A 13,818-nucleotide genomic window follows, 5' to 3' on the forward strand; every position below is an offset into this window, starting at 1 on the left:
GGTGCCATTGCCTTCTCCATTACCATTAAGTAAATATGTGGTGTTAGAAAAGTCATGTTACTTCATGTTTTACTTCTCAATTGTAAAAAAAACTAAAACTACTATATTTAACAGGATCTTGCTTGCTTTATAATGAGTCTATGAAATAGTTGTGACATGTTTTTACAAGACATTTTATTCATGCAATCCTCTTTCAGTGACCCTGGTCAATAATAAATTAACCAGTAATACTGCAAAGTAGGTGGTAATCTGCTTTCTTTAAAAATTGTGTATGAATGGAGCTAAATCTGTTTTACACCTACAAGTGTAGAATTCACAATACTTTCAGTAGACTCAGAAATAGGAAAAAAAAAATGTGGGTAAACTCAGTTTAACAGTTCAGTTCAGTTCAGTTGCTCAGTCATGTCCGACTGTTTGTGACCCCATGAATCGCAGCACGCCAAGCCTCCCTGTCCATCAGCAACTCCTGGAGTCCACCCAAACCCATGTCCATTGAGTCGGTGATGCCATCCAGCCATCTCATCCTCTGTCATCCCCTTCTCCTCCTGCCCTCAGTTTTTCCCAGCATCAGGCTCTTTTCAAATGGTAGTCTTTGATATTTCTTAGATAACTTTTCACATTCAAAATGTGACAATTTTGTAATGTAGAAGTTAATTTCATTTGAGAACTTTTGTATGAAAGCCATACTTTGCTGATTTTTTTACCTGTTCAGGTGTACAGTATTGAACATCTTGTCATAGATTAGGGCATCTCCTTTGACCTGTATATTCATGAAACTACATTCAATTTTTTTTTTACTTTTACCTCCCTTCATTCTTTCTTCCCTTTCCTCTTTTTTTTTTCCTTTTGTCCACCTTTTTTTCATTCTTTATGTTAACGTATGTTTTGTCGTGAGTCATGTCCAACTCATTTGCAGCCCAATGGACTTTAGCCAGTGTTAATATATAAATAGGCTATAAAGGTTAAATGTAGTTTTGAAAGTAATAAAATACATCTATCTATGCATTTCACTTATATTAACATGGCCTAACTTGAAAATGCATAAGTAACTAGTGTAACTGATGGGGATAATTTACTGGACTCCTGAAACGCACTTGCATGGTTTCTTCGCTATTTGGAAAGCCAAGACAAATAAGCAGTTCAGCTGAGTTTCTCGTGCTGCCGCTAGTTTATCGAGAATTCATGAGCACAGATGTCCAAATTTAGGAAGCTAATCTAGAGTCATAGTTAATGTATCAGTGGAAAAGGGGAATAACATACAAATTTTGAATTAGTTAAGTTTGGGGTGTTTTTTTTTCTGTTTTGTTTGTTTTACTCAGCTATATCATATTCTTATCTCATAGCACATCAACCCCAACCCCACTGGTTCTCATTAGGTCCCCACCTACCTTGTGTGTGTGTAGGGGGGTGTTTGTTTGTTTATTCATTTATTAATTCATTTGTTTAATATCATTTTCTTTACCTATCTATTCTTACCTCCATGAGCAGCCATTATAATTTATGTAATGTCTGTTTTTTGTTTGTATAATGTATAATGTTAGTTTGTGTGGGATATCATTTTAATGAACGTAAATGTCATTGTCCTTAGATCAGATCCTGTTTCTCATATGTTTTTACTTGTCAGATGCTTTTAAGAAGGATCCAACTTTTGGTATTAACAACTGGTGTGATTTCTTTCATTAGACTGTTAAGTGTTTCCATCGTAAATATTTAGTGCATTCTCATTGTCCATTTTTCCTGATGCTACCACCTCCCCATAAATAGAAACTCAAGAAGCTTTTTGGGTCCTGGGGTGTACATGTGCTTTATTTAACAACATTCTGCCACTGCCACATTGTACTCTAGAGTGGTTGCATTTATCTGCATTCCCAATAAAATAATTACATGCTTGTAAATTATAAACAAGCAGTTGTATTTTTCATCCAGAAATAGTCATAGTATTCTCACATCATACAGTGGTGATAAAGCTAAACAACCACGTACTATGTCATGATCCCCTAATCCCATATTCTGGTCAGCACACTGTATTCTCTGGCTTTCAAACATTTTTCTGTAGAGTGAGAGTTAAGTAATACATCACTATTGCTTTCCTTTATACTTTCTACTCTCTCATGAGTCTAGATTTTTCTTTATATACTTAAAATACTTTTGAATTTCCTTCTCTGTGATTCATCTTCATCTTGCTAATTGCCAAGATAGTTCTGTTTTTTTCTACTAGAGTATCATTTCTATTAATTTTTATAACAGCATAAAACAAACAGTAGATACAAAGGTGATAAATTGTATAGTGCCTGCCACTTAAATATCTGTGGAATAGATAAATAAAAATCATGAACTTTTGTGTGATATATATTTTGGTATACCTTAATCTATAAAATTTTGATAGGTAATGTAATAATTTTAATCCAGAATATATTTTTGAAATAGTGATAGATATTGATAGAAATAGTGATAAATATTGATATAAATAGTGATAAATATCACTAAAACTAGTGATAATATAGAGTGTTTATGGTGACTGATTTTTTTAATTCAAAAATTTCTTATTATTTTATTTTGGGGGTTTTAATTACCAAAGTGTAAGATTTTAAGAAGTTAATTTTCTCATTACTCATACAAACCAAAAATCAGATTATCCTAGCATTCCTATTAGAAGATATTAGAATAGGCGCTTTCTATGGATATAATTCAGAGAAGGCAATGGCAACCCACTCCAGTACCCTTGCCTGGAAAATCTCATGGATGGAGGAGCCTGGTAGGCTGCAGTCCATGGGGTCACTAGGAGTCGGACACAATTGAGTGACCTCACTTTCACTTTTCATTTTCATGCATTGGAGAAGGAAATGGCAACCCACTCCAGTGTTCTTGCCTGGAGAATCCCAGGGATGGGGGAGCCTGGTGGGCTGCCGACTATAGGGTCGCACAGAGTCGGACATGACTGAAGCGGCTTAGCAGCAGCAGCAGCAGCAGCATGGATATAATTGAAGTACCATCTGTACAATCTCAAACTTGAATAACTGGTTTGCATCCACATTGATATAATTTAAAGAAAATGTGTTTGCTTACAATGCTAAACAGTGGATAAAACCATTCATGTGATCACTATCTTCTATGAATTATTTCTAAACCAAAATCAGATTAAAAATTTTCCTTAATGTTAAATATGCCTACATTCAAATCAATTAAGTGATAAAATACTATTTTAGTGAACTTCTGTGTAGTATGATCAAATAATTTTTCCATGCATTTTAAAATAGTTTCTAGGACCTTACAATTACCATTGGTTAAGACTTCACACTTCCATTGTAGGGGATGCAGGTTCGATCCCTGGTCAGAGAACTGGGATCCCACATGCCAGGTTGCACAGCCAAAGAAAATAATTTTCAAAACTATTATATATTTGAAGACACATACTTAATTATGCTTAATTCTTACAACTACAAAAATCATCTTATGACTCTAAAAGGAGTGATTTGTATACTCATTTATTTTCCTGTGATTCTTGTAGAATTTGTAGGAAGTTGGAGAGACAGAGGAAAGGGAAGTTGTTATTAAGTAACCATGTTCAAGTAGTCACATTCCCTATAGATTTCATACTCACCATGAAACCAAAAATGAAAGAATTGGCAGAATCTTTTGAACTGCAGTACTGCACCAGTGCTAGTGGGAAACTATTGGGGGAAAGAAGGTTCAACTGGTATATCTTGAGATTGAGAAAATCATGTAGTTCATGATCTTGGGTATGTATCTAGGTAACATGCTAGTTATCTCTGTATTTTTTCATCAGTTTTATTAATGAGTCTAAACAGATTTTTTTTTTACAACTAGAAGCACTTTTCATTTCACTGAATAATTACATTGTATAAATTTGCCCCTTTAAAATGTGAAAAACTAACAGGTAAATTCAAAACAGGAAGCAAGAAGGTTATGCAGCTATTTCCTTTAATAGAATTTGTTCCTGCAGAAAAGTGGCAATGCAATTTCTGGATTATGACACGATTAATTTGTTTCAATTCAGAATCATCTAGTTATAAATGTACTCTTTCTTGTGACTAAAAGAAGTGTTTTTCAATGTGCTTTACCTCTTTCAGTGCTAAATTTTTCTTTAGAGGTATTATCATACTCTTTTATGTAATTTTTCTCATTTTATGTGTACAACAGCCTGGGATTGTTGAAATAAACCTAAGGCCCATCTGAAGATAGAGTTTCCTTGGAGTAAGTTATAGAAAAGTCATCATTCTTGTTTGTGTTATTGTAGGCATTTTTATGGACTTCTTTTGCCATTTCTCAATGGTAAAAGAACTTCCCTTACTTTTTACCAATGTATATCAAAATCATTAAAACTTTTAAGACTCAAACATGCCATGTTTAGAATTTCCCGTGGAAGCCGATAGTGAACAATAGGGAATTTCACATTGGCATCTATGAAGCTCATTGAAAACCTAATTGTTCAACAAGTATTTCTTTTTAAATGATGTTCTAACCATGGCAGGTATTTTTCCTCAGGTAAAGCTGGTAGCATTCCCAAATATCTGGCACTATAACTTGGGTAGTTTCACTGAATTTATATCTAGCTCACATAGCTACATAATATGACCCTGTGATTTGTGCCAAATATGCACCCTAAATTATTTGACAGCTCATATAAAAGGGACCAAAAAACCTAAATGGTAAAATATTGAAATACTAATAATGTTGCTACTTTTTTTCTGTGAACATTATCTTTCTAGAAAAAGAGGAAACACAAAATGCTCTGTAACCAGTCCAGGAACATAATTTACAGGACCCAGAGCAAAATGAAAATATAGGGCTCTTTGTTCAAACAGTGTTAAGAATTTCAAGATGGCAGCAGCAAGGATTAAACCGAGTGTGGGGCCCTGCTGAGCACAGAGCATACACACACCCATGATGCTGCCCTCTATATTACATCTGTTTGTTTTACTTAGGACTGTCTTACATGTAGTGAAGTAACAGACACTTAATGGAACTCTTTTTTATCTGAGCAGAGTTGAGGCTATAACAATTTCTTAAAAGAAGCTTCACAACAAAATCCTAACAATTTTTTCTACTACTCCTATTCCATAATATAATGACAGTTTACACTTTTCTAGTTGCTTGCTGCACATAAAAAATAATATATTGGTGTTTACAATTATTTCTTCCCCATAAAAAATTGGTTTAATTTTAGTCAAGTATGTTTTCTTCATAATAGTGTGAACAAAATGCATGGGTTTGATAATATTTAATAGTTTTTCAAGAGCAACATTTTGCATGTTATATTAGATACATTTTATATGTTCAGGTAAGTTGATGAAATCAAACTACATATGGTTTTGGTATTTATGTTCCAGAGAACTCTGAACTGATGTTCTCTGAAATGGTGTGCTCAGTTGAATGGCTGCTGAAGTGGTTTTTAAATGCAAAGCAATGTCTTCTGTGCCCTGTGGACCCATATGAGACATAGCACGCCTTTTTTTTTTTATTTTATACTTGAATTTTTCTTTTTAGGCATGCAAGTATTGGAGTGGAATGGAATTCCTCTAACTTCTAAAACATATGAAGAAGTGCAGAGTATCATTAGTCAGCAAAATGGGGAAGCAGAAATATGTGTAAGACTGTGAGTTTTTCCCCATCTTTTTGTTTCCATTTTTTTGGCTATTCATGGCTCTTTTAATTTAAAATTGTTAAGGTGGAACCTTTGCCAGTCAGCAAGATTTCTTGTAATTAGAAAATAAAGTGAATGCAAGTTTATAGATGTCTTGTGTTCGGAATCAAAGTCTAAAGCACAGAAAGAATTCAGCTAATTTTGTTTCTGATTATGTCCCCTTTCATGATTTTCTTGAAACATGCATCATTTAAATGAAAGCCTAAACCCATTTAGATGTCATGGATTTGTACAGTATTTCAAAATGAACTTATATTTAACCCATAAAGATTTCACCTTAAATAATCATTTTTATCAGCTGACTTTTAACAGCATTGCAAATATATATTTGGTTAGAAGGGTGAGCATGCTTTGAAATTGCTTTATATCATTAACCACTTCTCATTTACCTACTGAAAAAAATACTCAGCGTAGTTGGGAAAAGGGGCCTTTTGTCTCAGACGTCCTCAATTGCTTTCTTAATTTTTTTTTTTTTTGGTTTTGATTTTTAGGGACCTCAATATGCTGTCAGATTCTGAAAATCCCCAGCACCTAGAACTCCGTGAACCACCAAAAGCTGGTAGGTGGAAGCAGTCTGCTCCCAAGCGTGGTGAAGATGGAGATGGAGAAGCAGTTGCAGAGGCAGATGGAGCTGTAGATGGGATACAGACACAATCACAGATACAGGCAAAAATGAATGTAGAGACAGAGGAATGTTCATATATTTATGTAATAGTAAGGAAATCAGAAGCACTGGAGTTTCATTTTAGTATTCTAGGGAAACACATGTATACCTGTTAGAGCCATTAAAGAAATTCACATGAAATTCTTGCTGTGTGAATTCACATTTTGAATTCTTTAAAATTAAATTCATCATATGAAAGTAATTCATGGAGTCATTTATTCTGGGTCCTATATAATTTTTGGATAATACTAAATTCTTTTTAGCGTAGCTGAGCTTTTGAACACTACTGAAACATTTGATTGCCTTTTATAATAAATAAAAATCAATATAATATATAAGTACACAGTAAAGTAGATTTAACTCTTTCTTAGATAGCAGATATAGTCTATAAATTTAGCTCATTTATAAGATTAAATATATTGTTGTTCCATGTTCCATAAATATTTACCAAGTACTTCCTATGCTATAGCCAGTATCTCTAAGAGTCTGGGTTATGGCACTAAACAGAGCAGACCAAAGCCTGTAGAAATTTTCATATGTCTGTAAATGTAAATATATTCTTTGAAATTTCCCCTTAGAAAAATAGATATATGAGATTTCAAGAAATAAAAACAACCGATCATAGAAATTAAATTCCAGTGAATAAAATAGAGCATTTTATCATACATTCAGTTATCTGTATGTTTTATTTACAAGCATTTTTCTAATGATACAATAGGAACCTCAAATTTCCTCTGTAATTCAGTACTCTTTAATTTTTCTCTGAACCTTCTAGACTTGCTTAGAAATAGATTTATAAAGATACGCTTGCATGTAGTTTCTTTTTAATTTGAAATGTTTTATATAAAACTTTGACTTTGTCATCTAGAACTCAGGTAAGTTCCATGGTATTAAGTACCTATGAAACTGAGAATATGTGAAGCCATTTGGTTTTGTTGCAGTGGATAAAGCGAAATCCCCAGGGGTTGATCCCAAGCAGTTGGCAGCAGAGCTCCAGAAGGTCTCACTACAGCAGTCACCACTGGTTCTGTCATCTGTTGTTGAAAAGGGATCTCACGTTCATTCAGGTCCTACATCAGCAGGATCCAGTTCCGTTCCCAGTCCTGGGCAGCCAGGGTCACCCTCAGTGAGCAAAAAGAAACACAGCAGCAGCAAGGTGAGAAATGCCCAATGCACCCTCTAAATTGCTCATTTTCTAGCTCCTTATTCAAATTAGGAGATAGGAAATATAGTATCATGTCCGAAAGGTGTTTCTCATGTGATTTCTCCTTTCCTATTGATCTGCTGAAACAAACAAAAAAGGTTTCCATATCTCAGTATAAAACTGATCAAGATGTATCAAAATGATGTGTTTCTCTCTTAAAATATTGTGGCCGTTATTATGAGGGACTTGAAAAAAAATGTATCTGATGGTTCCTGTTCTTTTTCTTTGTGGTTGTTACATAAATCTGAACCTCTTTGTGTATCAAATATAGTCATTGTATCTTTTTGGAAACACAAGATATAATTATGTTATATTTTGTAATTGAAATAAATAGTAAAAAGGACCAAAAAATGAGGATAATTTAGGACAACAAGAAACAAAGAAAGCCAGTAATACAGTATTGCTATTTTGAAATGTATCCCTAATTCCATACTAATAAATGTTCTCTTCATGCAGTTCTTCAGTTAGAATAAATGTTTCTAACAGTATTTTAGAGTTACTGGGGAATTAAAAGAAAATAAAATTAATTTTAATTTAATAATATCAGGTGATAATATAGACAATTTGTAATTCCCTCCCCCATAGATTGGATTATTAATAGAGAAACTCTCTTCATGATTGATAAATACATTTAAAAGGGTTTTTTGTTTGTTTGTTTCAACATAAAGGTTTTTCTTTATGTGGTGAAATATATATAGGAAGGACAGGCTATGGTTGGATAAGTTGACTGGACTTCAGAAAATAAAGTTTTTTACGGTTTCATGAGGAATAAGTTCAAAGATAGACTCAATTTCAAAATAAATTTTAGCACTATATTTTACCACATGCAACTATGTATTAATTTTGAAGAATCACCTCATGGATGTGCCCCGTCTCCAAAGTTACAGGCTGATGCCATTTCAGAGTTCTCAGTATCTCCACACAGATGACCTAAAGACAGGACAAACTCTGATAACAAAGTTTTCACACCAAACACAATAAATTCTGTAAGTCTGTCATCCAGATATTTTTTTTTATTTCAGCATTTGACATCACCATCCTCCCAGAAAATTAAGTCGAAATATAAAAGCACCGTCTCATCTTTTTTTTTTGACTCATTGAATCCTAGTGCCGTGAATTCTAGTTTTTTGATAAGTCTCTAATAATTTTCTGTCTTTTCTGAACTTGCCGATTTCATTTAGTAGGGCATTATTCTTTTTTACCTGTAGTATTGCATTTACTACCAGTCACTCCACTCACCAGTCTCTCTTCCTTCCTCTTAATCTACCTTCCAACTATGGATCTGTGACACAGTGATAGGATTAGGTCTCTATCCTGTTTAAAATTCATCCCTGCTGCCTGGAATGTCAGCTTCTCTGCCTCTACCTGGGGAAGAGGGATGTTCCTTGGAAGATTATCACAGGAACCTTAATGTTGTCAGATCTTTACAATAGCCTCGCTACTAAGTACTCTATTTATTAGGGTTATCAACTCATTCTACTTTCCTAAGACATTTTTAGATGCCACCTTCAGTACCATGAGTCATAATTTGTACGCAAGATACAAAGATGGATAAAATCCATCCCCGAATACTATGTAGACCAGTGGTTCTCAAAGCCTGCTCAGCCCAGTAGCACCAGCATCAGGCAGGAACTTATTAAAAATGCAAATTCTTGATCCTACCCTTATGCCTTCTGAATCAGGAGCTCCAGGGATAAGACCAAGCAACCTGAGTTTGAATAAGTTCTCCAAGTGAGTGTGATACCCCTTGAAGTTTAAGAAGTGCTAATGAGGCCTGGTGTGCTTCAATTCAGGGGGTCACAAAGAGTCAGACACGACTCTTTGAGCGACTAAACTGAGCTGAATCTAAGTATAGATGAAGGATGATATATAAACACATTCAGTAAAGCTATAATGTTGGTGGTCATTAAAAACTGCAGAGGGCACTAGGACAGTAGGGTTAAGAAAACTGGCATTTAGCTAATGAACCAGTTTGGTAAAGGGGAAAAAGGAACCAACATTGAAGAGAATGCACCACTGGAAAAAAAAAAATGAGAAACAGAAAATTGTACGCTTAAGTCATGGTATACAAAAGATATAGGGTTAAAAAATAAAAAACTAAAATAAAAAAAATAAATAAATTAAAAAAAAAAAAGATATAGGGATAATAAATAGAGGCGAAGCCTAGATAATTGTAAAATGAAAGACATTCTATGCCATGCCTTGCTTTTACTCTACAATCTGCAGAAAATGAAGAGCCAATGATAAACAAAAATAACAGATACCCTTCCTCTACTAGGCCTTTCCATATTCTAATCCTTCCTTAGAGTTATCCTTCTCTCCTCCTTCCCTCCCTCCAAAGTGCCAGATGCTTTATGTGTCTATTAAAACAATTTGTATCTTGATTATGGTTACTTGTTTGCTTATTTTATCCTCCTAAATGGGCTGCACACTCATTAAAAACCAAAACCCATTTCTTATTTTCTTTATAGCTCCCTAAGCACGTAGTAGAGTAGCTTGCATAGACCATAACAAAATAAATTCAAATTAAATTAAAACATCAGTGGCACCTGTGAGTCTTTATAATATTATGGGAGCAAAAAATACAGTTTTTTTGTTATGTGAACTTTTTTGGTAATGATTGCAAGATGAACACAGGTTTTATAGGACAAACACCAAGGAAATGATCCTGACATATTTTATGATATGTGGTCATTCTTTTCTATGCCAAGAATGTGACCTGTGTTGTTTTACAGAGGTTTTGCTGAAACAACTATAGAGCTTCACTGTCCATGACAGTGGCTGCTAGCCACCTGTGGCAACTGAACACTTCAAATGTGCTCGTCCTAACTGAGATATGCTGTATATGTGAATTACACACAGATTTTAAAGACTTAATATAAAAAAACCGGTAAAATAGCTCATGACATTTTTTATATTGATTTCATTATGAAATGATAGTATTTTTAATAAATTGCATCAAATAAAATATGTCAGTAGAAATTAATTGCACAAGACTTTCCTGATGGTCCAGTGGCTAAAACTTCGTGCTCCCAGTGCAGGGGGCCCAGGTTTGACCCCTGGTCAGGGAACTAGATTCCACATGCCACAACCAAAGATCCGACATACCCAGCTAAAACATCCGCACGCTACCGATGTGGTGCAGCTAAGACCTGGTGCAACCAAATAAAATGTATTTTTTAAAATTAATTTTACCATTTACTTTTACATTTTAAAGTGACTCCTAGAGTATTTGAAATAAACTTTGGGGCTCACATTATAGTCTACTTGACAGTGATGGTATATAGATTGCTTTTTAATTCTTATTAGTAGTAATAATAATAATCAAATCTGGTTATTAGTGAGATTCTCTATATACTTACAGAAATATATAGTGAATAGATGCTAACACTCTTGAAGAAAGGGACTATTACCTATTCATCTTTTGGAGGGTTTATCATCAACATTTAGCTGGTACTGAGTTTCTTAGAATAAATAAACTTAATGATATTTATAGTATGCATAAAAGGCAATACTTATTTTTATTTGTTCTACAAATCCTACAATGTTAAAATATGGACATTGAGAGATTAGAGAAATACTGAGCAATGATCTGAAGCTTACATGTTTCTGAGTCAGGTAATATGTTCAAATATAGCATATGTTCTTCAGTTAATTTAGAAAATTATAATTTTAACATCCTTTTGTTTTTAATTAGTTATGAGGCTAACTGTATATTAAATTATAAAACAATATTATGGAGTAAATTAAAAATATTTAAACCATAGCATAATTATACATTAATTATGTATATTTAGAACACCATCTACTAAATGTTCTGAATGATTATTCATAAGTAATTATTAATCTATTAATAATGTTCCAGTTTAAGTGATTGCTTCTGAGTAAATATAAGTAAAATGTGAATCTAAATTATTTAGACATAGGTTTAAATTATGTTATATATATACATATGACCATTTTACGGAGAAGGCAGTGGCAACCCACTCCAGTACTCTTGCCTGGAAAATACCATGGACGGCGGAGCCTGGTAGTAAATGTCTCCCTACAGTGATGCCGCATTGCCTGAAATTCTGTTATAGATCTAGAGTCAGGGACATCATTCCCTTTTTTTTTTTTTTTTTTTTAGTTTTTTAGTTTTTAAATTTTAAAATCTTTAATTCTTACATGCGTTCCCAAACATGAACCTTTTTTGTACAAATTTGTACATTCTACTGAAATGTAACAGCTCAGTAATCAGTCATTTAATCAGCAGAATGAATCACTTTATCAGATCACATTCTGAATGGTTTTTAAGGCTTTACTGACGTAAGAAAATTATAAGGAAATGTGAACTTAGATCGAATGTTATGGACTTTTAATTAAAGGGGTATGAAATGCTAAAAAGTGTTTACCTGGGTGTCCCATTCTAGAAGAGAGTAGGATGGGACTGAGAACCCAGCAAAGGAATATAAGGTGGACTTTTATAACTTTTGGCCTCCTAGGCCGTCAAGTAAAAACAATATCTTTTTCATTTTCTTATAGACATTTAAAATCCATTAATACTTAAATTGAATACTTTCAACCAAAATTGTTCTATTTCTTAAGTAATTGAACATGTATTACTTCAGGTATAAAATTATAGCTTCAAAACAGGCTTCACACAATGAAAAAGAGATTTATGTATCTATAAAATTAAACATGTATTGAGAAGTGTAAGTAGGCACCATAATCTGAAGCAACCAAATGGACAAAATGTGCTTTCCAAGCAGTGTGCTCTGACCAAACAGAACTTTACTCAGAGGGAAGTTTAAATGGTAAATCCTGTGAAGGGTTTGTCCATTAATCTAATATATGTCTTAACATTGCAGCCTACTGATGCAGCAAAGGTTGTCTCTCATCCAATTACGGGGGAAATTCAGGTATGAATACTTTTAAAAGATTATTATTATTATACCATCTTTGTGGCTCTTTTTCCCATTGGTCTATTGAGATTGTAAGCACTATTAGAACCTTAACTTTTCCTGTTTTATGACATAGATAGGTATAAGTATTTTAATACAATATATATTTTATTAAATCTAATTATACCTCTGGAAATCTGTACTTTGAAATCTACCTAATACCTTAACAGTATCAATGTATTAAGTCTCATTTACTTTATAGTTGTTGAATGTGTTTCAAAAATGACAGACTCTTCTGGAAATTTGAACGTTTCTCATTGAGACAACTCTTGCCTGTAAAATCCCATGGATGGAGGAGCCTGGTAGGCTGCAGTCCATGGGGTCAAGTCGGACACGACTGAGCGACTTCCCTTTCACTTTTCACTTTCATGCATTGGAGAAGGAAATGGCAACCCACTCCAGTGTTCTTGCCTGGAGAATCCCAGGGACGGGGGAGCCTGGTGGGCTGCCATCTATGGGGTCGCACAGAGTTGGACACGACTGAAGCGACTTAGCAGCCGCAGCAGCATTGAGAGTTTCATGAGTCTAATGCTGTCCTCTTTTCTTCCTCTGGTCAACAATTGCTAAATAATTGCTGAACAGTTCTTCTAGAGCAGTGTTTTTCATACTGGAGGTCATAACCAATCTGTAATTTATCAAATTAATTGAGAGGATTTTGCCCAGGAAGATAGAAGAAAATAGTTTAAATCATTTTTTTTTTAGTTCTTTGTGCATGTTTCTGTGTTTATATATTGCATCATAAATGGGCAGATTCAGAAAAATTAGAAAAATGATACTTTAGATGATACCAAAAAGTAATTTAGGATAGGTAAGAAATGTCACGTGAAAAGAATTAACAAAATAGAAAATAATAGCTATTTGAAGATAGTACATTTTCAATAAGGTAAAAGAACAGTGAGTCTTAGTTGCATCTACAGTACATTTTCACAAAGGGTAGCAGATTTGAAGTAATTTGAGGATAAGCATAGAAAAAGGAGAAGTGTTTTCCTGGAAGAAGAAATGGTACAAGGAACGATTCTGCTGCCAGAGGGTAATGAAAGGAGCAGATCTGCTCTGCTGCAGGAAAATGTTCCTGTAGAGATAAGACTAAATTAAAAGAACCTTGAACAGAAGCCGAAGGATGTTAGCCACAACATAATAGAGTGATCAGGAAATATTTTAGAGTGAGGGAGAGGCTAAATGAAACAAATATGTCATAGAAATTCATAGAGCCACAGCCTCTAGGAAGTATTATAAAGAGGAGGACACAAAGACAAAGAAATCAGTTGTCATCTGGGCATACCCTGATTAAAGCAGAGTGGAGTGAGAGTAGAAATGAAGAAGAAAGCACAGAGCGTGGGCA

At 34.0% G+C, this 13,818-nt stretch overlaps 1 protein-coding gene across 1 annotated transcript in view; it reads left to right on the forward strand.

Annotated features, from left to right (window-relative positions):
- The window catches only part of PCLO (piccolo presynaptic cytomatrix protein), a 371,908-nt gene that overhangs the window by 286,102 nt on the left and 71,988 nt on the right, over positions 1-13,818 (forward strand). Inside the window, exons 11-14 of the mRNA XM_069586655.1 lie at positions 5,509-5,617; positions 6,157-6,224; positions 7,271-7,485; positions 12,384-12,434. Of these exons, the coding sequence (XP_069442756.1) occupies positions 5,509-5,617; positions 6,157-6,224; positions 7,271-7,485; positions 12,384-12,434 (443 nt within the window). The remainder of the gene's footprint in view (positions 1-5,508; positions 5,618-6,156; positions 6,225-7,270; positions 7,486-12,383; positions 12,435-13,818) is intronic.

This window comes from Ovis canadensis, chromosome 4 (genome assembly GCF_042477335.2).
Source record: "Ovis canadensis isolate MfBH-ARS-UI-01 breed Bighorn chromosome 4, ARS-UI_OviCan_v2, whole genome shotgun sequence".
Classification (NCBI taxonomy): Eukaryota; Metazoa; Chordata; class Mammalia; order Artiodactyla; family Bovidae; genus Ovis; species Ovis canadensis.